Raw genomic sequence first — 24,998 nt, 5'->3', positions numbered from 1 at the left:
CCAGGACCGGGGGGGGGAAGGCAGGATTGATACCCCAAAGCCACCACCCAGAGCTATGGGGCTTGGGTTGCAGGTGGGGAAACTGAGGCACAGGGTGCCCCGGCTGCTTCCTGCTTTGCTCTGTAAGGTCCGGGTTGTGCTCAGGGCAGGGACATCAAGATCAGGACCAAGAGCTGCAGGGTCCCATCACTGCCACCAGATGGGACACGGGAGTCCTGGTGTCCCCCCCATCCCCAGCCCCAACAGACAGGGTCATGATGTGTCCCAGGATAACCAGCTCACAACAACCCCCTCCATGGGTCCCGGTTATCCTCCATCCTCAGCACACAGGGGCTGGATTTGTCCCCTGGATGTGCACTTGTTGGTGTATCCCTACCGCACGCCCTGAGGACCCTTCCGCCACCTCCCATCCCAACCCAGTTCCCTTGGTCCACTGCCAACCGTGAGGTCACCCAGGCAAAAGGCTGCCATATATGACATGCTGGGGGAAATAAAAGAGGCAAAATTAACCCTAAACCCAATGGGTGGGGAAGGAATAATGGGAATGGATGGAGGTCCTCCAAGGCTTGGAGTCTCCATGCAGAGGGAGCACGGATGTGCATGGAGCTGGTGGCAGGACCCCAAGGTGAGCCCAAAGACTCCCCTGAATGGGTGCAAACCAGCCCGAACCCCTGCTCCATAGCACAAAGTCCCTGCTGCTTTGCCATCCTTGCTGTTTACCAGGCACAGGCGGGTCCAGCTCCAAGCTCCTGATCCCTGCAGGATCCCTCGGCACCGCAGTCGGGATGGATGGGAAGCGTCGGCGCGGCCGGTTTGGAGCTGGGACCGCAGCAGCAAAGCCTCGGAGCAGGCAGGAGCAGGCGTGCAGCCTAAAAAGGAAAGGTTTGGCCACAGCAGCCAATCCAGCCGCCGGCTCTGCCGGTGCTTGGGAGCATCGGGAGGGTGGCCATAGCCCTGGGATGCTCCCAGGAACGCCAAGAATCCCCCAGCACTGGCAAAGCTGGATGGATGTGGGATAAGGAGGGGGCAATCCCTGCTTTGCGTGGGATTTCAATACTCCCGGCCCTCAGCACCTCCCTATAAGGGAAATGTTCACGCTTTAAACCTCTCCGGCTGCTGCCCGGGATGGACAAACCAGCGCTGGGAGCTGGAGCAGGGATTTGGGTCTGTTCCCGCCCCTGAGGCGCAGATAAGCATCATTCCCTGGCTGCAGCACATAGAACCTGGGAATAAACCCTTCCTGCAATGGGTGGTGGCTGTTAGGGCTCAGCTCCCACCAATTCCAACCCTGTTTTAAGGTGGTCTCCATCGCATCTGGAGCAGCCGGAGACGGTATGGGTTAGCAGCACACAGGGAGCAGCGCCCATCGCGACCTATAACTGGATGACTCAGTGGCTTTAAGTGATAAAATGTGATTCCAAAGGCAGGAGCTGGCTCCTGACGTGAGGAACACAGAAACACCTTTAGTAAATGGGAAGGCTGATGAGGGAGGCAGTGACAGGCCACCAGCTCCCCTCTGCTCAATGCTGGGGTCAGCTCAAGCCTCAGCCCTTCAGGGATGAGGAGCTGAGATAAATTCACCACCAATTGCAAGGAATTGCTGCTTTGCCAGATGGGATTCACCCCCTGCTACTATGGCGGTGAAGAGCAAAGCCTCCATCCTGCATGGAGTCAACCAGGTTGGAAAACAGCTTTAAGCTCATCAAGTCCAACCCTTCCCCAGCACTGCCACGGCCACCACTGACCCCTGTTAGAGCCTTCCTGTCTCCATCTGAACCCCCCAGGTCCCTCAGCCCTTCCCCATCACACTGTGCTCCAGGCCCTGCACCAGCTCCATTGCCCTTCTCTGGCCCCGCTCCAGCCCCTCAATGTCTCTCTTGCAGTGAGGGGCCCAGAGCTGAGCACAGGATCCGAGGTGCAGCCTCACCAGTGCCCAGTGCAGGGGCACAATCCCTGCCCTGGCCCTGCTGCCGCACTGGTGCTGATCCAGGCCAGGATGCTGGGGGCTGCCTGGGCACAAGCTGCTCATGCTCAGCTCCATCAATCAGCACCCCCAGCTCCTTTCCCATGAGCAGTTTCCAGCCACAATTCCCCAAACCTGGAGCGTTGCAGGGGGCTGCTGTGGCCCAAGTGCAGGACCCAGCACTTTGCCTTGTTGAACCTCATGGAGCTGTGGGATGAAGGAATGTCCTACACTGAAGCTGCAACACACACCCCTGAGCGTGGTTTAAATAAATCAGGGCTGAAAGCTCCCACAGATGTCCTGAAGTCCTCTTGCTTCCCAAAACCAACTGCACTTTGTCACGCAGGAGGTGGTTGCTGTACATAAACACCCCTCTTAAGGAATGGGTTCCCTCCTGCTCTCAGGCACACCAGCCCCACTGAGTTAGCTCAAAGAAACCAAGTGGCAAAAGAAACCCAGCCAGGATAATACAATCCATCTGTGTTAAACTGTGCACCAAACGATTCGGGATGTGGAAGTACAAGGATGTGACATACAGAACACGTATGTATGCGTGCCAGGTGGGAAGGCAACTACAGCCTCTTCCTCCTCCCCGCACGGCCACGTGCTGATCATCAGAGCATCCTGCCAGAGGATGTGGAGACGATGCAGATCATGCTCAGCCCTTTGAGGCCAGATGCCTTCCACCTTTCAGGGCTGCTGCTTCCCCTTCAGCGAGGGTGGAGGCTCAGCATGGACAGGCTGGGAAGCCTGGAATCCCACCAAAGGAACTGGGAGGTCCCCGGCTGGTACCGCATCACGGCGATGTCACGGAGCGCTGGCTTTGGCAAGGACAGACTTCACACTGCTTTGAGAAGTGTAGGGACCATTGGCCATGATGATCTTGGAGGATCCAAGTGCAAAAGCTGCTGGAGTCCCACCTCGGAGGTGTGGTGGCCTTGCAGAGCCTTCACAGGACAGCAAGAGACTGAGAGCTTCATCCATGGTAACACCAGCAATGAGCTGAACCTGAGCCCTCATCAGGCAGCCCAAGGCCTGGAGCAAATTCCTCATCCGGGAAAAGGAATAAAGTAACCAGACCCCCCTCAGCACTGCTGCAACGAAGCAGCTTGTGCATCAAAGCACCTTCTCCCCCGAAACAGGGGTTCCCAAAGGAGTTTAGGCCTCTTCCTACCTCACTAGGCAAAGACCTGAGTTCCAGCAAGCAGGACATGGTCTGGCTCAGCAGTGATAAGCTCTGGCATGGGGTAAGAGGGGTTAGGAAGGTTTAATCTTAAACTAAAGCAAAGACTTACGTACTCCAGCCAGCTGCACTGAGACCACAGCGATCCAGAGAGGCAAACCATGGGTTTAGCATAGGTTAATTTGGGCAAGTCCCAGTTCAGAAAGCACTTGAAGAGTTTGTCCCAGCTCATGTTTGCAGCAAATCATGAGGAATCCCCTCCCCAGAAGCTATTTAAGCCATAGATTAGAGTATTAAACAATTGCTTCAGTGTTAAGATTCCATATCTGAATTCCCAGTTAGCTTCTCCCCACACCCTGAACCTCAGCACCACTTCACCAGTCCAGTGCCAGGCACTGAGGTTTCACATGCTCCCACTGAGGTCAGGGCACCGATTTCACCGCGTTTATTGGGGGAGAAAGGGGAAGGATCACTACACGGTGGAAACCATCTGCTACAGGAGACAAAACCAATTCCCTAGGCTTAGAAATTGGGTAGATGCTTTTCTGTATATGCTTAAGGCAAGAGGCCTATCGGAGATCCATCAGGACTACGTCTCTCTCGACTACTGACACGTGATTGCAGGTCTGGAAGAGAAGGGAAGAGAAAGAGGGGACGGGGGTTATCCAGACGTTATCCAGCTCAGGTGAGTCTCCTCTACCTCCTGACACGACTTGCACCCAGGGTACTTCACAGAACAGCCCTCATGGACCAGGAACCGGTGCCCAGCCCAGTGCCACAGGGACCATAGCAAGACACAAATACACATCTCAAGCCTTTGCCACCTCCTCGAGCTGTTTCTACTCTGCATCGCACCAATATGCACTAACAAGAGCGAAAGCTTCTGCACCTGAAATCTAGAAGAGCCAAGCCCCTGCCAGGCTGACTCTTCTAGCACAGACACAGGCACCAATTCAACTCATGGTCCTGCAGCCCCTGCTGCCTCATAGGGTCACTTACAGTGAAGAGAGGGGGGTCTTTGGAGTGTGGGTGGAATCCTTTCTGCCGGCAGGAAGAGATCTCGTCCAGGCCATGCTCTGTCAGCTTGAAAAACCCCGTCCTAGAGCAAATAAACACAAGCTCTGTGAGGCTCAAGCCTCTGCAAAGAGAAGCCCCTCCTCTGGGTCTCAAGGAGCACACTTGAGCCTGCTCATCTCAAGTGAGAGGGGAGAAGGATGCTGCAGGACACCCATGTGCCCAGAGCCTCCTCTCCACAGCCCTGCAGCTGCAGAGCAGTTGCCTTCCATAGAATCCAGAATCCCAGACTGGTTTGTGTTGGAAGGGAGCATAAAGCTCATCCAATTCCAACTCCCTGCCACGGGCAGGGACACCTTCCACTAGAGCAGCTTGCTCCAAGCCCCTGTGTCCAACCTGGCCTTGAGCACTGCCAGGGATGGGGCAGCCACAGCTTCTCTGGGCACCCTGTGCCAGCGCCTCAGCACCCTCACAGGGAAGAGCTTCTGCCTAAGAGCTCATCTCAGTCTCCCCTCTGGCAGGTTAAAGCCAGTCCCCTTGGCCTGTCCCTACAGGCCCTTGTCCAAAGCCCCCTTCCACAGGTGGGCATCCATTGCCCAGATACAACCCCCTCAAACCAGCTCAGAAGAGCTGTCAACTCACACATGCTCTTCCAGCCTCATTTGATGACTTGATGCTTTATTCCCACACCAGGAATCCGATAGAGGAAGAGCTGTGGTAAAGACCCCTTCAATACCTCCTTTTGGTTGGTCAGCACAGGCAGAGGGAAAGGCCTTCCCTACCCACATCCATACTTACTCCTGGTATTTTGGAGAACACACAATAGCAATGGACTCTGGCAACATCATCTGGTAGGAGCAGTGTGTGTGCAGGTCGACACTGGAGAGGAAGGCTGTCTGCGTGGGGTGAGTCTGCAGCACAGAACAAGATAAGAGAGGAGGTTAAGGCAGGGTTGGAGAGCTGGTCCAAAGGGACCGTGTCTAACATGAGAAGCAACACAGCTCCTTGCATTGCACAATACACACATACACACTGAAAACGGCTTTGGATTGTCCCAAAACATCTCCTCTTTCTCCACTCAGAACACAGGAGAAGTTCTACATCTCTGGTCACATCCCACAGAAAGTCACACTTCGAGGCACAATGCTTTTAGGTCCCACACTGCCAAAGCCCTTCAAGAAGCCACTTCCACCAAGATGGCCAAGGGCTGCAGACAACCACCGCCTCACCCAACCCCATCTCACAGATGGATTTCACAGCCTAAAGGTCTTGTTTTGTCTGTTGGGGGTTGTTTTCATCCCCGAGACCAGCAGAAAGGTCCAAGGAACCCTTGAGGGTCCCTGAATGTTTCAGGGCTGTCACTGAAGGGTCGACCCCAAAGCAGCCACCCTGCAAGTATCAGGCACTCTGCAGCAGGCATTTATTTGTCAAAGCCCTCGAGGCAGCTGCTGCTTTCGAGAGATTACTCAGCAGCACCAAACATTTGGCTTGGCACGGATCTGACTGCCAAAGGCTCCATAGGGACAGGGAACAGGGCACTGCTGGAGCCAGCGGAGGAATCTGGAGCTGGCACACCCCAGGGTAGAGCAGCACACAGTTCCCTGTGAAAAGCAGCACTACTACAGGGATGTAGCACGGGAGAGGCTCTGTGCTGAGAGCAGGAGCTCGGGATGCCCCAACAGTCAGGGATTCCCCTGGAATTAGCTTTTAGCTGGATGAAACATGAGCTTCATGTGTCCCACTTCAAAGGGCTTGATGGGTGTCTCCAGCAAGTGTGAGTAGTGACTGGGATGGCACCAGAGGGAGAAATTCAACCAGAGGATGCTGCCATCTCCATAACAAGCTGTTGGAGCAAGCCCAAAGGAGGCCATGAGGATGCTCAGGGGCTGGAGCATATCCTATATGGAGAGAGGCTGAGAATAGGGGAGATTTAGGTTGGATATCAGGAAGTTGTTCACTGTGAGGGTGCTGAGGCGCTGGCACAGGGTGCCCAGAGAAGCTGTGGCTGCCCCATCCCTGGCAGTGTTCAAGGCCAGGTTGGACACAGGGGCTTGGAGCAAGCTGCTCTAGTGGAAGGGGTCCCTGCCCGTGGCAGGGGGTTGAAGCTGGATGAGCTTTAAGGTCCCTTCCAACCCAAACCATTCTGTGATTCTATGATCTCCTCCAGTAAACTCTCCTCTACCAACCCTGCTCCATGCACCCCTTTCCCTCCTGCCTGAATTTAAGGCCAGTTGGGAAGCGAAACAGGACCCAGAGACTCACATGGATCCAGCCCAGTGTAACAAGGCTGTTTTGATCCTGGATCATGAAGAGCTCCTCCTCATTCTCTGTGTTGCAGTAATCAGGACCCCCGTGCTGCTTGGGAACGATGACATGGGTTATGGTGAACTCGTTCCTCATCTGCAAGGCAGCACAGGGAGGCTGTTACCCACCAGACACCCCCAAGCAGGAAACAAGGGTAATTTTCTAAGCTTTGGAACATGGTCTTTCTGCTTTCAGGGCTCAGAGGCCTGGCCAGGGGAACAGCAGGCTTGGAAACAAGCCCATGGATGCATCCACCATCCAGTTATGGGTCATAGAAATGGTAACTGTAAGGTACTGACAAAGGAGCCACAGGGTTTTCAGAGTCTGAGTGTGACACATGGCTTTCTATTTAATTTCCCCTGCTGTGCAGAGCACCCACAAGAGCTCAGAGAAGCCCTGGACACCCACTGAGTGAACCTCTCCACTCACCAGGAGATGATGCCTCATAATTAAACAATCATCAAGAGTTTGGAAGCAGCTGCATTGCAGAAAGTTGCCACATCAAACAACTTCATCTCAAAGCACACTTCTGCAAGCAAAGCAGCCCCAAGCAACTCAGGGAGACAGGATGGAACTGCCATAAGGAACCTGGGCATGCAAACACTCTCTGGGAGAGAACTAAGTGTCTCCAGAGAGTGTTTGCACAGCCTTGTTTTCATGGGGGTCCTAGTTCACAGCTGGACCAACTCAGTCCTGCTGGTACCAAAAGGACAAATGACCAGAGCTGCCTGTCACTGGCAACATGGGAGTGCTTGAGGCAGGAGAGAGGAAACTGAATACCCATGGAGACTTGGCAGCTGGCACCTCACTCGGTGTGAGGAAATCCTAATGTAAAAGGGAGGGAAAGAAGAGGCAGATCATCCTCTAGCATGACCAGCACGTCAAAGGAGCTCTGCCCCTCTGCTCCCGTGAGACCCCACTTGCAGCACTGTGTGCAGTTCTGGTGTCCTTAATATCAGAAGGACATGGAGAAGAGGCCACGAGGATGTTCAGGGGCTGGAGCACCTCCCCTATGGAGCCAGGCTGAGAACATTGGGGCTGCTCAGCCTGGAGAAGAGAAGGCTGCGTGGAGACCTCAGAGCAGCTTCCAGTGTCTGAAGGGGGCTACAAGGATGCTGGGGAGGGTTGGAACTAGAATCATAGAATGGTTTGGGTTGGAAAGGATCTTAAGATCATCAAGTTCCAATCACATAGATGATCATCCCCCAAGTAGATGTCTTTCATCTTTTCCAACACAAACCATTCTATGATTCTATCCCTAATGCTCACATGGAAGCCCAGTCATCAGCTAAACTGCACTACAGCCTTCTGGGGCAAGAATCAGGGTCCTCCAGCCACTTCCAAAGCTATTGCACCTTGACAAAAGGTCCCTGTGCCACTTGAAGGGTCTTAATCAGGATCAGCACCTTACCAGCTTACCACAGAGGATCCCACATGTCTCCACACCCCGGACTGTGTTGGCATCAGCCAGCTGGAGGAATTTCTGACACAGCTCCCTAGGGACAATGACCTGGCGAAGGATACTCATACCTGCATCTGTGGGGAGAATGGGAGCACAACGACAGTCAGGGACACTGAGAAATGGGCCTTTAGGTCAGTACCTGAAGGCATTAGGCTGAAAAGAAATCATCCTAAAAACATGAACTGCTCTAATGGTGAACCTCACAATGGCAGTCACAGACATTGAAGTCACTGAGATGCTTCATAAAGGGCAGTCGCTACCTCTTTCAGAACAGGGTAAAGGACCATAGACAGAGAAACACCTTTAGCAATGTGTTAAACCCGCAGTATTTTGTTAGTAAAAATGAACACCCCCTCTTACAGAATGTCATTCAAATAAGATGTGCCACTGGTCAAGAACTACTCATTTAGAAGTGTCTGAATCAGTATTTTGGAGCCATTTTTAGCTAAGGAGTGTTTGGTGAGGAGGAGGATTCAGTCAGCCTTAGCCAAGAACTCAACCCCAATCTCCAACATTTGGATCTAGGAAAGCCAAACAGGCTGTAGCTTCTAGATCAGCAGAGAGATTGGGCTGGAGAAGCATGGTGGGGGGAATTCCCAAGAGGAAATACTTCTCCCCAGCCCTACAAACCTTTACAGGGCAACAGGGACAACACCCAGTGACTTGGAAAGCCAAACCCCCCCCACAATGGGATGGAATCACAATCAGATACTTCTGAGAGCCTCCCAACAAATCAGCTCCTTGGCTGTTTGGCTCAGCCCAGCAAGGGAGAAGGGTGCACTGAGGGGTACTAACTGTTTTCTGTGCTTCCCAAAGCACTGGGTTTCAAAGACCTGTCCACAACAGGAGGTTTGGATGAGACAGTCCCTGCTGATGGACTTGCAGGATGAACGGGAGAGACTGGGATTGAATCAGTTGGGGGCTTTTCCATGCCAGGGATGAGGGGCCCATCCAGAGCCATGGGACTTGGTTCTGGCTGTCCAAATTCCTGCACTATCCTCAGGCGCTCCTTCTCCAGCTCCTGTCGTCGGATCATCTCCTCAAAGACATGGAACTGCTCTTGCTCTGCCTGCTGCTGCTTCATCAGGGCCACCCGATTCCTCTCCTCTTCCAGCTGCTGCTGCAAAGCCAAATTGCGTGCAAATTCCTCCTCCTCCTCTTTCTGCAAGGGGAAACACCACGGGACATCAGCAGGCAGGAGAACACGAGGCCTTCACACTGCAGACCCTCAGTAATCCCAAGGGGTTTCAAAAGGTAACCAGCAAAGAGCACTCCCTGTAAGGAAGCTTCAGCTTATAACACAGAGATCCACACCTCCATCAGGACAGCCAGCCAGACCAGGGCAGTAAAACTGCTGTCTTACCCTCCTTATTCCACAGAAATGGAATTCCAGGTTGATTCCCCTCCATCCTATCTCTAAAATTGCACTTGTCTGCAGCAAAACTGACTGCAGTTTTCTACTTTGCCCACACAACCCTAGATCCTTGTTTGTGCTGTTACCAGCTACCTGCTGAGTAACATAAGACCTAAACCTCATGTTGTGACAAAGAGGGCAAAACCCCAGCCAACAGTCCCAGCTCACACTGCCTCCAGGATGCACAAAGATGCAGAGGGGCCTATGTCAGATTCACTCACATACCAGCAGCAGAGACATGATCACAACAACCCTGTGCTGCAGTGATGAGGTTGGACCCTGCAGGCCCGGGTTACCCAGGCATCACACTCCAAAACACTCAGGGAGCCCTGGAAACCAACTGTGTTCCAGACCCTTTGTGGCTGAGGGTCTTCTGGGGAGCACAGGCCTCCAGTCTCCTGTCACTCACCTTCTGCTCCTTGTACTTAGCATAGTCCTTGGCGTACCTCTTTAACAGCTCCTTCTTGAGCTCTTCAGCTCTGGGGAACGCTACTTCTTTCAGTTTCTGAAGGGAGGAAACACAGTCAGGAAAGTGTGATAGCCCTAAGGCAAGGAAAACAGGACCTGAAGAGATGCAAGAATCGATGAACAGGCAGCACCCAGAGATTATAAACCATCCACGAGGCAGGAAGGGCTGAGCAGCTCCACCACCATGTGTGGACAGGCTTGAAGACAGGTTGTAGCTGGGTGACACAAACAGCAACGCCAACAACACTGAGAAAGAGCTTAGGCAGCATTGTCCTTTGCTGTTCTGCTCAATGTGAAGGAGAGGAGCAGTAGCCTCTTGTGTCCAAGAATCCTGTGGCAAATCCCTTGAGGACCACCACACTGAGCATCCAGCCACCGTGCATGGGAAAGCCACGTGGTCTTTAAGATGCAAGGAGTTTAACAAGAGTGAAAAGACATCTCAGTGCTCAGCAGCAAGTGGACAGCCACAGCCCAGAATCACGGAATGGTTTGGGTTGGAAAGGACCTTAAAGCTCTTCCAGTTCCAACCCCCTGCCATGGGCAGGGATGTTTCACACTAGACCAAGGCTTTGTCTAACCTGGCCTTGAACACTGCCAGGGAAGGGGCAGCCACGGCTTCTCTGGACACCCTGTGCCAGCACCTCAGCACCCTCACAGTAAAGAACTTCTGCCTTATATCTCACCTGAACCTCCCCTGTTTCAGTCTGAACCCATCACCCCTTGTCCTATCGCTACAATACCTGATGAAGAGTCCCTCTCCAGCATCCTTGTTGGCCCTCTTCAGATATTGCTTCCCAGTGTTTGTGTGGCTCACTCATCCCAGGGCCATGAAAATCACACAGGGCTGATAACCCCAAAGGATTTTCAACAGCAGCATTAAAGTCTTGGCCATGTCACTACTCACTTTCACTGTCTCCCTCTTCTCAGGTATGACAGCAGTTTTGTAATCACGGTGCTGTGGCAGCTTCTCAATGAAGAGCCTGTGAATACAGGAGAGAAACTGCATCTCAGGGCAGAAAGGGACAAACACAAGACACTAAGTGGCATTTTGGGGTCATGGATCATCCCCCTCCAGCACTGTCCCCTTGCTCTGCCACCTCCCTGGGCCCTGTGCTCCCCACAATCAGGACAGTCACCTCCTTTCTGCAGGAAGCCATCATGTAACAGCCTCCTGAGCTCTTTATGCATGCAGATCTCATTGAGTCCCAGGGGAGCATCTCACACCTGACTTTGGAGAAGATCCTCAGGGATAAATGCATTTGTTTTGAACAGAAACATTAATAAGCTGGTCTAAACCACCAAGGAATCTGGCAGAGATTCGGGAAGGTCCTTGGGCACCTGCCTACACCTCTGAGAGCATCCAAGGGGATCACACAGAAGCTCAAGGATTCAGCTGACTCAGTGCTCACATGGTCCTTCTGTACAAAGGAACACTTTGTGCCAGAGATGGGGAAATCAGCTCAGACCTTGAAAAGAGAAAACTTGCAGGAAAGCTAAAAGCACATTCACATCCCCAGCTTCTGCATCAGGAGCCTTTTGGCTCTGTGTCCTCAACCATTCCCAAATGGGCAGTGTTTCAGGCAGCAGAGCGGCTTCTGTGCAGACTTTATAGAATCACAGACTGAGTTGGGTTGGAACCTTAAAGCTCATCCAGTTCCACTCCCTGTGACTATGAACAGGTTAATCTCCAGCTTCTCTACAAATGGGATAATGCTTCCCTTCCAGTGAACTCTGCAGTGAAGATGCAGAAAAAGAGTCCTGCAAGCACTAGAACATGGAAAGCAGCCTGCAAACATGGGACAATTCACTCTGGTTCATCTCTGTGCGGCTCCCCAGGCTTGAGACATCCCTGAGTTCTCTCTGTTATCAAGTCCCCAGCTGTGCACAAGGTGAGCTCAGCTGAGTCTTTGTCACCTGCTACTGGAGCTGTGCTGGCTCTGAGTCCACAAAAGCCTGTGACCATAAGGCTAAATCCCTGCCCTCCTCTGTGGCTCTCTTATACCGCTTCAGCAGCGGAAGGAGGATGCTCTCCAGATCCTTTAGGCACAGGGAATAGGGGTAGTGAGGACGAGACTGTACCCTGGCGAGCAGCACAAACAAACCAAGCAGGAAGAACTCAGAGGGGACAGAGTGAGAACACCTCTTACGCTGAGAAGCCTGTGTGTGTGCAGTAAATAAACCCAGCTGCTTCAAACCTCAGTCCTCTGGGAAAAAGAAAGACTTTTTGCAACCCCAAATGCTCCTGGTTGCCATGGAGAGGGTGAGGATGCTTTTGCCAGAGGCCATGGGATCAGCACAACCACGTCACAGCCTGGAGCCACAGAGAAGCTCTCTCTCCATCTGAAACACACAGCGAGGTCCCTGCTCCCAGCTAGTGGTTGTTCATGAAGTAGGTCACTGTGTCGAGGAGACAAAACAAGGCAGTGCTCATTGCCAGCAGCGAGCTGATTAAAATGGAAGGCATTAATTAAAAAGGATTAAGAGCAGATGCTGGCCTGGAGAGGATGGAAAAACCAGCGGAGACAGCTGGGGTTTCACATGTCAGGAAGGGGGGAAAGCAGGCAGCAGGATGAGAGGGGACTCAGGCTGCCAGAGGAAATCTCTGGGACAAGACCAGGTAGTGGCAGGCTGGGGATGGAGGCAGACGAAGGGCAGGAACTGATCACGTTTCCTACTGACATCCCAGCAAGGCTTGGCAACACTGGAACCAGCAGTTCTGGGCTTGTTCAAAGCTCCTCCTTCTCTTGAGTCCACCCCAAGCAGCAGCTGTTTGGCACTGAGCAGCCACATCACAGGCTATTTATACATAGTGCTGTGGCACACGCGCCAAACCACATCCCTCGAGTGCCTTCAAACACCCCACACAAACCCCCAGCTCCAACCCTGGCAGCTCACAGCCACGCAGCAAACCAAGAGCCCAAACACCACAGAAAATGCATCTGTCTGCTTTCCTTCTTATCTGGCTCCAGCAAAATCAAATCTAGTGTGCCTGATGGGGATGTAAGGAAAACACCCACTCAGATCAATACAGAAGGTGTTCAAGAAGACAAGCAAGCAGATGTCTTACAAGACACATGTTAAAAGTCCAGTCTGGTTAGTCTTAAGAAATAGAATCATGGAATGGTTTGGGTTGGAAAGGACTGTTAAAGCTCATCCAGCCCCAACCCCTGCCATGGGCAGGGACACCTTCCACCAGAGCAGCTTGCTCCAAGCCCCTGTGTCCAACCTGGCCTTGAACACTGCCAGGGATGGGGCAGCCACAGCTTCTCTGCGCCTCAGCACCCTCGCACCCTCGCACCCTCACAGGGAAGAGCTTCTGCCTTATCTCCAACCTGAACTTCCCCTGTTTCAGTTTGAACCCATCACCCCTTGCCCTATCACTACAGTCCCTGATGAAGAGCCCCTCTCCAGCATCCTTGTAGCCCCCTTCAGACACTGGAAGCTGCTCTGAGGTCTCCACGCAGCTTCTCTTCTCCAGGCTGAACAGCCACAATGTTCTCAGTCTGGCTCCATCCGGGAGCTGCTCCAGCCTCTGAGCATCCTCACGGCCTCCTCTGGACTTGCTCCAACAGCTCCATGTCCTTCTGATGTTGACGATACCAGAACTGCACACAGTGCTGCAACTCAGGTCTCATGAGAGCAGATAGCTGTGCTGCCCTCCTGCCTCCCAAGAGGGCTGGGCAATAAACTTCATCTCTGCATGAGAAAGAAAGGTGCTGTGCAGCCAAAATGACCCACACAGGATCCCACCAAACACACCAAGCCAAGAGGCTCTCATGTACTTCCCAGAGCTGGAGTCCTCCCCTTCTCAAAGGCATAGCCTGATGTGGGAAGCTGCCACACACTCTAGCAGGCAGCTGGGCTCTGAGGAAGGACAACACAGCACTGACTGCAGACGTGGGATGAAGCCCTGGGGAAGGAATTCAGGTCCCATTTCTAGAAAGAGGAGAGCAGAGCAAGTCCTGTGAGAGACTCCAACCACCAGCACCCCACTCTTGCCTTCTGGATCATTCCCCTTGGAAAAGGACATCTAGAAACTCCTGTATCTCCTCAGCTACAGCTTCACATCTTCATTTAAAGAAATGAGAAGATGACATTAAGTTCCTATCTTTGGAGAAGCCAGGGGAGCATCATCACTGAAGATACCACAGCCAGGGAAGGTTTTCCCCTTCCTGGCAGCCAGGCAAACATAAATGCCATGAGTATTTGAGAGAAGAACACACCAGCACCTATCAGTGTCCCAGTGAACCAGAGAAGGTGCTTTTAGTTCATTTGTTTAGTTAAAGAGTTTCTCCTTCGGCCACAGCTACGTAACCAGCCTGGAAACCTTCCCAAGGACTTTACACTCCCCAGCTCCCTGTGCAGCCTCCCTACGATGCCCATAAAAGCTCAGGAAGTGCAAGGAGGGAAGAAAAGCTAATCAGAGAAAAATGCATTGGATTTAAGGAGCAGGAATCCTGCCCACGGGGGTAGGCAGAGAGAAAAGCCACATTCTGGATAAGTGGGTAGCGTGGGCACAGCAAAGACCACACCAGAGCGCATTGAGAGGAAGCACGAGGCCAGGCTTTTGGCCAACAAACCCACAGGCACAGGACACTCTGTGCCATTGGGATATTCTCTGAGGATCCCAGTTTTCAGCCCTTTAGACAGCAACAGGCACAGCTACAGAAGCACATTTGCTCTGCTCGTACTCAGGCTGCTCAAGACACGATCCAGACCTGACACTACGTCACCAGAGTGCACGCTCCGGCTTGGCAGACACAGCAGTGGGGTTTCAGACCCAAGATGGCTCATTTCTGGGCAGCTACAGAGATGACAGCAAGAATATGCAGCTCTGCACTTGTCTACATGGAATGTAGACCCTACAGCTGGAGACCTGGCAGCTGAACCACCAAGTAGGGTGTTGGCTAGGTTTATATATGATCTAGGGCTTTCTAGAAGAGTGCTCAGTAGCCAAGGAACTCAACAGTTGATTGGGATTAAGTTCTTTGGACCCAGAACTCTCTCTTACATCCCTCCTGAGAAGGGTTTGGGTGTACATGTGCACGGTTGAGGGGGGATTATATCTTGAGATGTGAAACTAAATGTACAACTGGTCCCTGCACCTGAAGGAGGAACTCGCAGCCTGCTGTAAAAGGCTTTAGTAATTCAAGTGTAAAAGCAGGTTTCTCCTCTGAAGCTGGTTCATTAGAGAAACCACCAACTAGACTATATCCAGGTAGATACCTGATACAGAGATCCTTGATCATGGATCCTTGCCAATCCATATGATGTCATCACTAACCTAGAGACAATCAAGGCCAATCTATAACCGCTCTAGAGTGATAAAACCCCAGGAAGCATTGACAAAACCTCCCTCCTGCTCACAGGAGTATTCTCTAGCAGAGGAACACAAGATGAGCCTGGTTTCCAAAGGACCTTTTACAAACATCCTGCAAAGAGGTGAGTGGTGTTTGTGGGTTTCTGCCTCACACCTTCACAACATCACTTGGTCAGTCGAAACAGCTGTGTCCTCACCTCGGCGGGAAATGGAATTCCAAAGGAGCAGAGCTTTGGACAGAACCCTGTTCTTCCAGCTCAGCAAGACCTCATGGCGGTTAGACATGCTCTAAATACTGAACACCAAGCCCACAACCCCTGGCATGGACCACAGGTTTGCTGCAAGCCAAGCAACACTGCTCTTACGTGATGTATTTGTTGTACAGGATAAAGGCATGCTCCATGTTGCCCTCCTCGGAGTAGATGGTGGCCATGCGGAGGATCTCCACCCCGGAGCGGTAGTAGCGTCGTGGTGGAATGTCCTCATTCACTTCCACAGCACTTCCCACCTGGATCAGTCGTCGCACTCGCTCCTCCGGTGGGAGGCTGATGTCAGCGTGGTCAGGCATAACCCCACACATCAAAGCTGTGGTGGGAGGGAAGGCAAACACGTTAAAACCAGTGTCAAACAGGTAACTCACCCAGTTTATAGAATCATAGAATGGGTTGGGGTGGAAGGGACCTTAAGATCATCCAGTTCCAACCCCCTGCCATGGGCAGGGGCACCTCACACTAGACCATGTCACCCAAGGCTCTGTCCAACCTGGCCTTCCTCCATAGAAATCACCCCCCTCAGCAGAAAAGCATTTAATTCATGGGCCAAGCAAGGTCCTGGGTAAAAAAACTGAGAGAGGCCCAGCTCTTTTTGGGCAAGGTGCTTGGATATTTACCTTGACAATCTGAAAAGCAGCCACAAATTCAAGATCAGGCCACAGTAATGACGACATGGGTTCGACCCAGCCAAATCCTACCCAAAGCAGCGCTTCCTTCCCAGTTGTCTCTCTGTACAACAGAACTAGTTCTGGTCACTGGTTTGGGGCAAGATGGTCAAAGCTTTTCATTCAGCCTCAAGCAGAAACAGCTTCACAGTGTGCACTGTTTCGCTTACACAGCGGTGAGACGAGAACGGAGCTGAAGCCAGTGCTGCTCAGCAGATCTGCCCTCACCCAACCAGCTCAAGTCCAAACTGCTCCTGCCTGGGCACAGTCACAATCCCTCTCTGCTCCGTGCTGCAGGAGGCACACCCAGCACCCCAGGAATGCACCTTGGCCTGATCCATGTGCCTGCCTCTGAAAAAGCCTTCTCAGCCATGGCACAAGTTGACTTGAAGCAGAGGAAGCATCAAGACTGTCTGAGAGGCAGTGAGCCCACAAAGACTCGACAATGCTCTTCCCCTTCCACTAAAAGCAGTTTTCCCCTGGAAAAGCCACCCCAGAAACAGCTTAAGGGTTAAACTCCCTGTGAAACCACAGGGCTGAATCCACAGCAGCTCACAAACCCTGCAGCAACTCAACTGCCACACGCAGCATGTAGCTGAATCATAGAATACAATGGTTTGGGTTGATGGGACCTTAAAGCTCATCCAGTTACAACCCCCTGCCACGGGCAGGGACACCTTCCACTAGAGCAGGTTGCTCCAAGGCCCTGTGTCCAACCTGGCCTTGAGCACTGCCAGGGATGGGGCAGCCACAGCTTCTCTGGGCACCCTGTGCCAGTGCCTCAGCACCCTCACAGGGAAGAGCTTCTGCCTAAGAGCTCATCTCAACCTCCTCTCTGGCAGGTTAAAGCCATTCCCCTTTGTCTTAGCATGATTTACTGTGACTCATTCCTAAGCAAGGGAAAGGTCCTGAGCGGAGCTAAGGATCTGACCTGAGGATCCTGAGCAGCAGAGGAGTTGCCCTTTTAGGGTTACTTTGGAGCACAAGTCCCTTGTTAAGACTGGGAGGTTCATGTTTCTGAGCCCAAATCCTGGAAGGTGCTCAACAGGCCTCCTGCCCTAAATAAGGGCTGTAGGATGCAGTCCTGACAGGAGTAGCCGTGCCAAAGTACTTACTTATGGGGCTCAAAGTGACCTTCAGCTTCTCTTCCTCACTGCTGCTTCTACCAAAGGTGGATTCAGTTGCTCCCCAAAGGCAGAGCTCTCAGTCACCCCCCAACCAAGTTCCACAGTCCTCCTCCGCCCAGAAGAGGACAAACACCACTCACATGTGGTAACTCCCTGGTGCCTTCAACCCAGAGCTCCCCCTTTAATCCCCACAGCACCCCAAGAGATAAAGTGCCCAAAGCACCCACCAAGCTGCCAGCCACCAAACTACAGCCCTCCTCCTCCTCTCACCATTGGCCAGCAAGACATCATAAGCACATGTTGCTGTTGGAGCAAGTCCAGAGGAGGCCACGAGGATGCTCAGGGGCTGGAGCAGCTCCCGGATGGAGCCAGGCTGAGAAAGTTGGGGCTGTTCAGGCTGGAGAAGAGAAGCTGCGTGGAGACCTCAGAGCAGCTTCCAGTGTCTGAAGGGGGCTGCAAGGATGCTGGAGAGGGGCTCTTCATCAGGGACTGTAGGGATAGGACAAGGGGTGATGGGTCCAAACTGAAACAGGGGAAGTTCAGGTTGGAGATAAGGCAGAAGCTCTTCCCTGTGAGGGTGCTGAGGCGCTGGCACAGGGTGCCCAGAGAAGCTGTGGCTGCCCCATCCCTGGCAGTGTTCAAGGCCAGGTTGGACACAGGGGCTTGGAGCAAGCTGCTCCAGTGGAAGGTGTCCCTGCCCGTGGCAGGGGTTGCAGCTGGAGGAGCTTTAGGGTCCCTTTAACCCAAACCTGCCATTCTATGACACCCCCCCCCCAAAACCCCAGAGCCCTCCACAAGGCTCTCATTTTCAGGGCTCTCCTTCACACCCTGCAGGGGAGAGCAGAGGAGCCCCCATCACAAATACGGACGAACACCCCCGACCGAACCACCCCGGGCCCCACCACAAACCAAGGGGAGGCCCAAACCACATCCCCCTTCCTAACAGCAACGACACCCACAGCAGGAGCTCCACGAACGGAACCGCTTAGGGGACAACCCCAACCGCAGCCCGCTTGTCCCGGCCCCCCAGGGGAGGAAGGGGCGCCCCCGGCCCCCTGAACCGCCCAAGGCCCCGGTCCCGGGCCTGACCTGCCGCCGCCTCCCCTCAGCGCTTCCGGGTTCTGGCCGCGACGCCGACAGCACTGTCCCGCCCCTCTTTGAGCAGCCAATCAGAAGCCGCGGCGACATCCGGGTACCACCCGCTCCCGCTCGGACACGCGGAGGCTTCCCTTCTCTTCGCGTCGTCACCTTAAAGGGGCAGCGCCCGAACCCGAAAACACACTTTTTCACCCCAAAACGGTGGGGAGGGCAGAGCGCACCGCCGGGCTCAGGGGAGAGCCGAAGGGTCGGTCAAAGCAGGGAGGAATAACTGCCCTGCAAGTGGGGCTCGGGGGTTATGTACTGTGGGGATTTACCGCAGCGAAAGTGGGTGAAAAGGACAAAAAAACCCAAATAATGGAGTTTAGGCTGAATAAAATCTGTTGTATTGAGAAAAATAAGGAAGACTCTTTCAGCTGAAGGTTAAAGGGATGCTCCTGCGGATGTCGCTTTAGGATTAAGTCCATTTGTGTCTGTGTTTATTCTTCCCTGAGGGAGCAGAGCTCCGACCCTGGAATTCCAGAGGAGACAAAATTCCTGCGGGATTTGTAAAAGCACCAGAAAAAAGTAAATGAAAACTGAGCTAAAAGAGCTGTGTTGGGAACAACTACAGCTGCCAATGGCTGGTGAAGGTTACAGCAAAGCTGCCCATTCCAGCGCTGAGACCCGTTCCGGAGGGATGAAAGAAACAGCCTTGGATGGGCTTTCCTTATGGACAACATTCCCTATGCTGTCCCGACAGGTTTCCGGTGATGGTGCCTGCGTCTCCTGGCTGGCTGCATTCCCTGAGTTGGGCAGAACTGGGGGTTCTGAGCGGGAAAGAACAGTCCATTGCTCTGCTCCTTGGTGGGGAGCAAGAGCTGACAGTTCCCAACTGCCAGCCCATTGGGCTGCCTTGGATCCATCACCCTGGGCTCATGTGCTGGCACCTGGTACGCTGTCTGTGCCGTGGCACCTCTCCTATGGCTCTTCTTGGAGCTGCCAGATTTCCTGGAATGAAAATTCAGGAGTCAGAACCAGGAGAAGTCACAGTAAGGGAAGTTTTCATGGAGTGGTTTGGGTTGGAAGGGACCTTAAGGCTCATCCCTGCAGAGCTGGCAAGGCAGTGATCTCTTGCATGCTCTCTGAGATGGAGCTTGTAAAAGTCCAAGTTTAAGGGTCTTAAACATGAGAAAGCAATTCAAGAGCCAAAAACCTACCTGGGCACTGCTATGGGGAACTGGTCTGAATGATGTGAATGATGTTTGATCATCTGGCTGTTGCTGGTTGGGGTAGGGGCAGCTTTTTGTCTGAAGCAGTCTGAGTCCAATCTGTTTAGTTCCCAATTCCTTAAAAAGAAATCTTCATGTTTTGACTGTTCCAACCATTCACAAATGATCCAAAGAGCTCTTCTACACTTAAACCCCCATCCCTCTGCAACACTGCTCCCCAAACAAGAACGGCAGCAGATCTTTCAACCTAGAACTCCCAGCTCCCCACCTTCCTCCTTCCCCACTGGCCCCTTCGATCTCCCTTCCTAGGAACCCAGTCACATTTAGCATCTGCTGCTTGACACCAGTGCTCCCTGGGCACACACTTGCTTATGCACACAAAAAGACTCACTTTTTTACAGGTCTCTGCTGAAGATGTTGGATATAGTTGATTCTCTCTATAGGATGCCCTCGAGCTCTGTTGAACACTGGAGAGAAACAGGTCTGAGTTGCAACAACACTCTGTACATGTCACCTTTAGGGGCTGTAGAGGAGTTAAACTCTTTAGAAGGATTTTAACCCCTTCAACCAACACTAACACGCTTAGGTCACACAGGGTGACTTCACTCAGTGTTCCTGCCCTTACACCACAGCCTGGGACAGGGTAGAGCTGCAGTGATCCAACCCCTGTTCACTGCCCACCACACTGCCTCAATCAGGCTTAGCTCCACAGTCAGGCCATAAACTTAATTCCAGAGGGACCCTGAAGGCCGTAGAGGTCGGTCAGTGCAAACCTCATGGAATTCAACAAGGCCAAGAGCAAGGTCCTGCCCCTGGGTTGGGGAAATCCAATACAAACACAGGCTGGGGGAGGCTGGATGGAACAGCCATGAGAAGAAATTGGGGTGTTGCGTGAGGAGAAGCTCCCCATGACCTGGCTTCAGTGTGAGCTTGAGCCCAGACCCCCCCCCATGTGCTGGGCTGCACCCCCAGAGCGTGAGCAGCAGATCAGGGAGGGGATTCTCCTCCTCTGCAGTCCTGATCCAGCTCCCATTCCACATTACAGGAACACACACAGAGCTAAACCACAGTCACCTCCCTGGAGCCAGCCCAGGGCTTCTGACCATCTAAAACAAGCCCACAGTAAACATCCTGCACCCAACAAGAACATCACACACGTACGTACGCTCAATTGCAGTGTCTGCCTCCATGCCTTCAACATCAATCAAGTACCTGTACAGCAAGAAAACTCTAATTACACAACTAGCTATGGAAACATTGAGAGGATTGAGCTAATTCAACAAGAAGGAGTAACTGGGAAGTTTTTAGAGCTTCTATTTCTGTGCCAGAATGGAGGATCAGCATTTGGGCTGCTGATATTTGGGCCAAGAAGTGCCCCCAACAACAACCTTCTCGAAGCTGAAAAGCTCTAAATCTGCAAGTCTGGGATGACACAAGTTCACTTGACTTGCTGCTGCAACTCTATTTCCTCCTGGGGCACCAAACAGCTGGCAATGCCACCACTGAACCCAGTTTGACTCACCTACAAACCAGGTAGCCAGTTCTGTTCAAGCCATGCGTGCAATGAACTCCTATGAGTTTATCTGTAAGACACCAAAATCGGGTTATATTTAAACAGCCTTACTCCAAAATCCCACCAGAACAAGCCTGTTTGCACTAACCCTCCAGCAGTGGCACCAGCATAAACGACTACAAGGGACCACACACCAACATCACTGTATTTATGTCTAATTAAAGCCCCTGATTCAACTCATGAACTCAGTTATAATCCTGAGTTTATCTGCATGGTCACACAGCTCACTGCCTGGAAGACGTATTTAAAAGCTCCACAAAAAGCCATCCCATGTTTCCCAAGCACTAGCAGTCATCTGTGTTTACAGAGAGCCTAGAGATGGAGTCTCAAATGCAATTAAAGCTCAACTCAGTGCCAAATTATCAGAGAGCCAGCAGGAATTCTTTCACCACAACAAACCAAACTCACTGCTTTGACATTCACATGCCAACAAGAGGAAAAGAAAATCAAGCTGCTCATTCAACATAAAAGGGACATGGAGCTGTTGGACCAAGTCCAGATCAGAAATGGAATCATACTCCCGTATGGAGCCAGGCTGAGAAAATTGGGGCTGTTCAGCCTGGAGAAGAGAAGCTGCGTGGAGACCTCAGAGCAGCTTCCAGTGTCTGAAGGGGGCTGCAAGGATGCTGGAGAGGGGCTCTTCATCAGGGACTGGAGCGCTAGGACAAGGAGTGATGGGTTCAAACTGAAACAGGGGAGGTTCAGGTTGGAGATGAGGCAGAAGCTCTTCCCTGTGAGGGTGCTGAGGCGCTGGCCCAGGGTGCCCAGAGAAGCTGTGGCTGCCCCATCCCTGGCAGTGCTCAAGGCCAGGTTGGACACAGGGGCTTGGAGCAAGCTGCTCCAGTGGAAGGGGTCACTGCCCATGGCAGCGGTTGGGGCTGGATGAGCTTTAAGGTCCCTTCAACACAAACCAGTCTGGGATTCTACGCTGAAAACATCCCTGGCCTCCAGCCCTGCAGTGCCCTTCCCAAGGGAAATCCACACTTACTGTTGTTGCTGTTATCTCTCAGAAACTGTTTTACAACATATTTGAACTGAGAAACGGTGTGTCTGTTTGGGATTTGATGTCCCCTTGTCAGGATCTTTGAGTAGAAGACTGAGGCTGGGAGCTCCTACAAGAAAGTCAGTCAGTGATTACCACAGAAAGCACAAGGATTCTTATCACATAAGCACACACCATAAACCCAGAAGCAGCTTTTTCAGCTAAGACCAACAGAGCAGCAGCAGCAGCACTGTTTTAGGTAAGAAAACTTCTGCTTCACCCCCTGGGCATAGGCCCACTAATCCAGAGCAGCCTTTTGGCATTTTCATTTCTCTTGCCTTTCCTCCCCAGGGAACATGCAGAGGCTCGAATGCTTTTCCAAGCCATCATTCACACATTTGACACCACAAGGCAAAGCTGGTTGTAAGCAGGTATTTGCTCAGGAGAAGCCTGCAGAAACAGGCTTAGGGGATCACAAAACTTGTGCTGATTGGGACAAAGAGGATGGACACAACAGAGTTTAAAGACTCCAGGCCTGAACTCGATTGAGGATGAAAACCCCACCCCAATGGGCCTTCAATGCCTCAACTCAACCCCCTGCCAAAGGATTTGAGTGCCTCACACTAAAGTTATCTTCTTGCAAGAAACATCTTCCCCCTTATCAGCAATGTCAGGGCTTACACAGAGCTTCACTTCCCCAGCAGCAGGACCAAGACTCACCTCTGGCCTGTAGTAGCGAGTGGTGTAGGTCAGGTCAATGATCAGGCCCAGCTCCTCCTTCTGCTCTTTGATTTTCTTAATGAGGTCACGGGGTGAAAATCTCTCCTCTGGATGAAGGTTCTGGTCAAAGCTCTAAAGGGAAATAATGTTTAAGAGCTGACATTAAAACTCAGGTGAACTGTGACTGGTGGGAAGAGCAGAAATGCTCCAGAACAGTCCAAAGATCATCCCTTCAAAGAGAAGGGCTCAGGCGAAGCCAGATGGACACAGAAGTCACCAGAACATGCTCAGGCCCTTGCTGCTTTGAGGCTGCTCAGCTGAGGGTACAAAGCAGGCTTTTCCCTGTGGCAGAACACTGCCGTGTGAAAAACCACACACAGAAAGTGAACGTTTTGTTTGGTGAAAACCATCAAATAGAGCTCAAACAGAGGGGAGCAAACAGCACCACTCTTGGCTTCTCAACCCCCTTGGGTTTTAGGAGTACCTGCCCTGCTCAGATCCCTCTGGAGCAGAGCAGGATCCTCCATAGAATCAGCTTGATTGGAAAAAGCTTTAAGCTCATCCAGTCCAACCATTCCCAGCACTGCCAAGGCCACCACTAACCCATGGCACTGAGGGCCTCAGCTACACGGTGTGTGAGCACTTGCAGGGACGGTGACTGCAGCCCTGCCCTGGGCAGCCTCTTCCAATGCCTGAGCACCCTTTGGGCAAGGAATTGTTCCTCAGCTCCATCTAAACCTGCCCTGGTGCAGCTTGAGGCCATTTCCTCTTGTTCCGTTCGTTGGGAGCAGAGACCAATTCCCAACCCCTCACAGCCTCTGCTCCTGCATCTTGGCTCTGGCACTGCATTACTTGGGATGTGTAGCCCCCTGGCTCCTGGCAGCATCAGCGGGAGGTGTCCACAGCATCCCTCCTGCCCTAACACACCTCCTAGTAGGGGCAACGCTCAGGTCACAGTGCCGGCACCCAGAATCACAGAAGGGCTTGGGCTGAAGGGACCTTAGAGCTCACCCAGCTCCAGCGCCCTGCTCCTGAAGGAACTCCCTCATCACTTCCCCACACACCGACTCCTCCTCGCCGCCACTTCCACCCTGCACAGGCCCATCGCGCACTCACCTTCATCAGGGGCACCTTGAAGGCGATGAAGCGCGTTCCCGGTATCCTCCTGCCCAGCGGGATGTAGTCGGTCCACCTAAACCCCACACCACGGAAGCGTTAAAAGGCTCAACCGCGGCCCGGCCCCGCGCCCGCCCCCCCCGGGGACTCCCAAAGCCACCCAGGCCCGGGGGGTGCGGGCCTTCCCTGCTGCCGCTCCCGGGGCCGGGAAGACGCCGGGGGAGGCCGAGGGGGACCCGGGTTCGTGCTCACCGGTCCGGGACGCGGGACACGCCTCGGCCCACCATGGCGGTGGTTGCTGCGGCGGCGGCGGTGCCGTCAGCACCAAGGCCGGTAACGTCATTTCCGCTTCCGCCACACGGCCCGGAGCGGCCACCGCGCGCGCGGTGGAGCCAGGCGGAGGCCACGCCTCCATCAAGAGACCACGCCCCTTTCGCGCTTGGACCACGTCCTCACATGAGGCCACGCCCCATAGCCCTTAGGCCACGCCCCTTCTGTCGTGTGAGCACTCCCACTGCGCGGCAGCTTGTGTGTCTAGGGCGCCGCGTAGCGGTGAGAAGTGGGTATAACGGCACCGGCACCGGTGTCAGCATGACCAGCACTGGCGTCACTGGCATCAGCATCATAGCATCACTGGTACTAGCATCAGTGACTGCACTCACTGGCATCAGCATCACTGGTACTAGTATCAGTGGCTGCATTCACTGGCATCAGCATCCTTGGCACCACTAGAATCAGCATCACTGGTACTAGCATCAGTGACTGCACTCACTGGTATCAGCATCCTTGGCACCACTAGAATCAGCATCACTGGTACTAGCATCAGTGACTGCACTCACTGGCATCAGCATCACTGGCACTGGCATCAGTGACTGCACTCGCTGGTGTCAGCATTGCTGGCACCACTGGAATCAGCATCACTGGTACTAGCATCAGTGGCACCCCAGCACCAGTGTGAGCAGCTGGGGCTCCTTTCCCATCTGCAGACACATATACACATACATATACATACAAACACATACGTACTTATGCATACACACATACATATGCATACATATATGCACACATATGCATATACGCATACATATATGCATACACACAAATAT

The 24,998-nt window shown here is 52.9% G+C and overlaps 2 protein-coding genes across 11 annotated transcripts; both read right to left on the bottom strand.

Annotated features, from left to right (window-relative positions):
• Positions 1 to 510: 510 nt before the first annotated feature.
• STAMBP (STAM binding protein) lies at positions 511 to 18,422 on the bottom strand. 9 transcript variants are annotated; one of them, XR_013958509.1, is made up of 11 exons: positions 18,282 to 18,422; positions 15,494 to 15,713; positions 10,713 to 10,788; positions 9,750 to 9,845; positions 8,722 to 9,088; positions 7,876 to 8,000; positions 6,423 to 6,560; positions 4,959 to 5,071; positions 4,146 to 4,245; positions 2,500 to 3,772; positions 797 to 869 (listed from the first exon to the last, which is right to left on the bottom strand). XR_013958509.1 is itself a non-coding variant. In XM_080634397.1 (10 exons), the coding sequence occupies exons 2-10, from the start codon at positions 15,706 to 15,708 to the stop codon at positions 3,716 to 3,718; spliced, it is 1,287 nt and encodes a 428-aa protein (XP_080490523.1). In that variant the 5' UTR covers positions 15,709 to 15,713; positions 18,282 to 18,422; the 3' UTR covers positions 911 to 3,715. The 9 variants fall into 9 exon arrangements, 8 of the variants coding, with proteins under 8 accessions (XP_080490519.1, XP_080490521.1, XP_080490525.1 ...); XM_080634397.1 differs by lacking the exon at positions 797 to 869 and having other exon boundaries at positions 911 to 3,772; XM_080634400.1 differs by lacking the exons at positions 797 to 869; positions 18,282 to 18,422 and adding an exon at positions 17,463 to 17,608 and having other exon boundaries at positions 911 to 3,772.
• LOC308229978 (RNA/RNP complex-1-interacting phosphatase-like) lies at positions 18,419 to 24,273 on the bottom strand. Of its 2 annotated transcripts, XM_080634402.1 has the most exons (9): positions 24,145 to 24,273; positions 23,893 to 23,968; positions 22,777 to 22,908; positions 22,063 to 22,186; positions 21,024 to 21,084; positions 20,667 to 20,713; positions 19,893 to 19,968; positions 19,490 to 19,618; positions 18,420 to 19,280 (listed from the first exon to the last, which is right to left on the bottom strand). In XM_080634402.1, exons 1-9 carry the CDS (start codon positions 24,177 to 24,179, stop codon positions 19,016 to 19,018), a joined length of 945 nt encoding a protein of 314 aa, XP_080490528.1. In that variant the 5' UTR covers positions 24,180 to 24,273; the 3' UTR covers positions 18,420 to 19,015. The 2 variants fall into 2 exon arrangements, with proteins under 2 accessions (XP_080490529.1, XP_080490528.1); XM_080634403.1 differs by lacking the exons at positions 20,667 to 20,713; positions 21,024 to 21,084 and having other exon boundaries at positions 18,419 to 19,280.
• Between the last annotated feature and the right edge of the window lie 725 nt (positions 24,274 to 24,998).

This window comes from Psittacula echo (genome assembly GCF_963264785.1).
Source record: "Psittacula echo genome assembly, chromosome: 25".
In the NCBI taxonomy this organism is placed as follows: domain Eukaryota; kingdom Metazoa; phylum Chordata; class Aves; order Psittaciformes; family Psittacidae; genus Psittacula; species Psittacula echo.
This window is presented reverse-complemented; position numbering and strand designations above follow the sequence as displayed.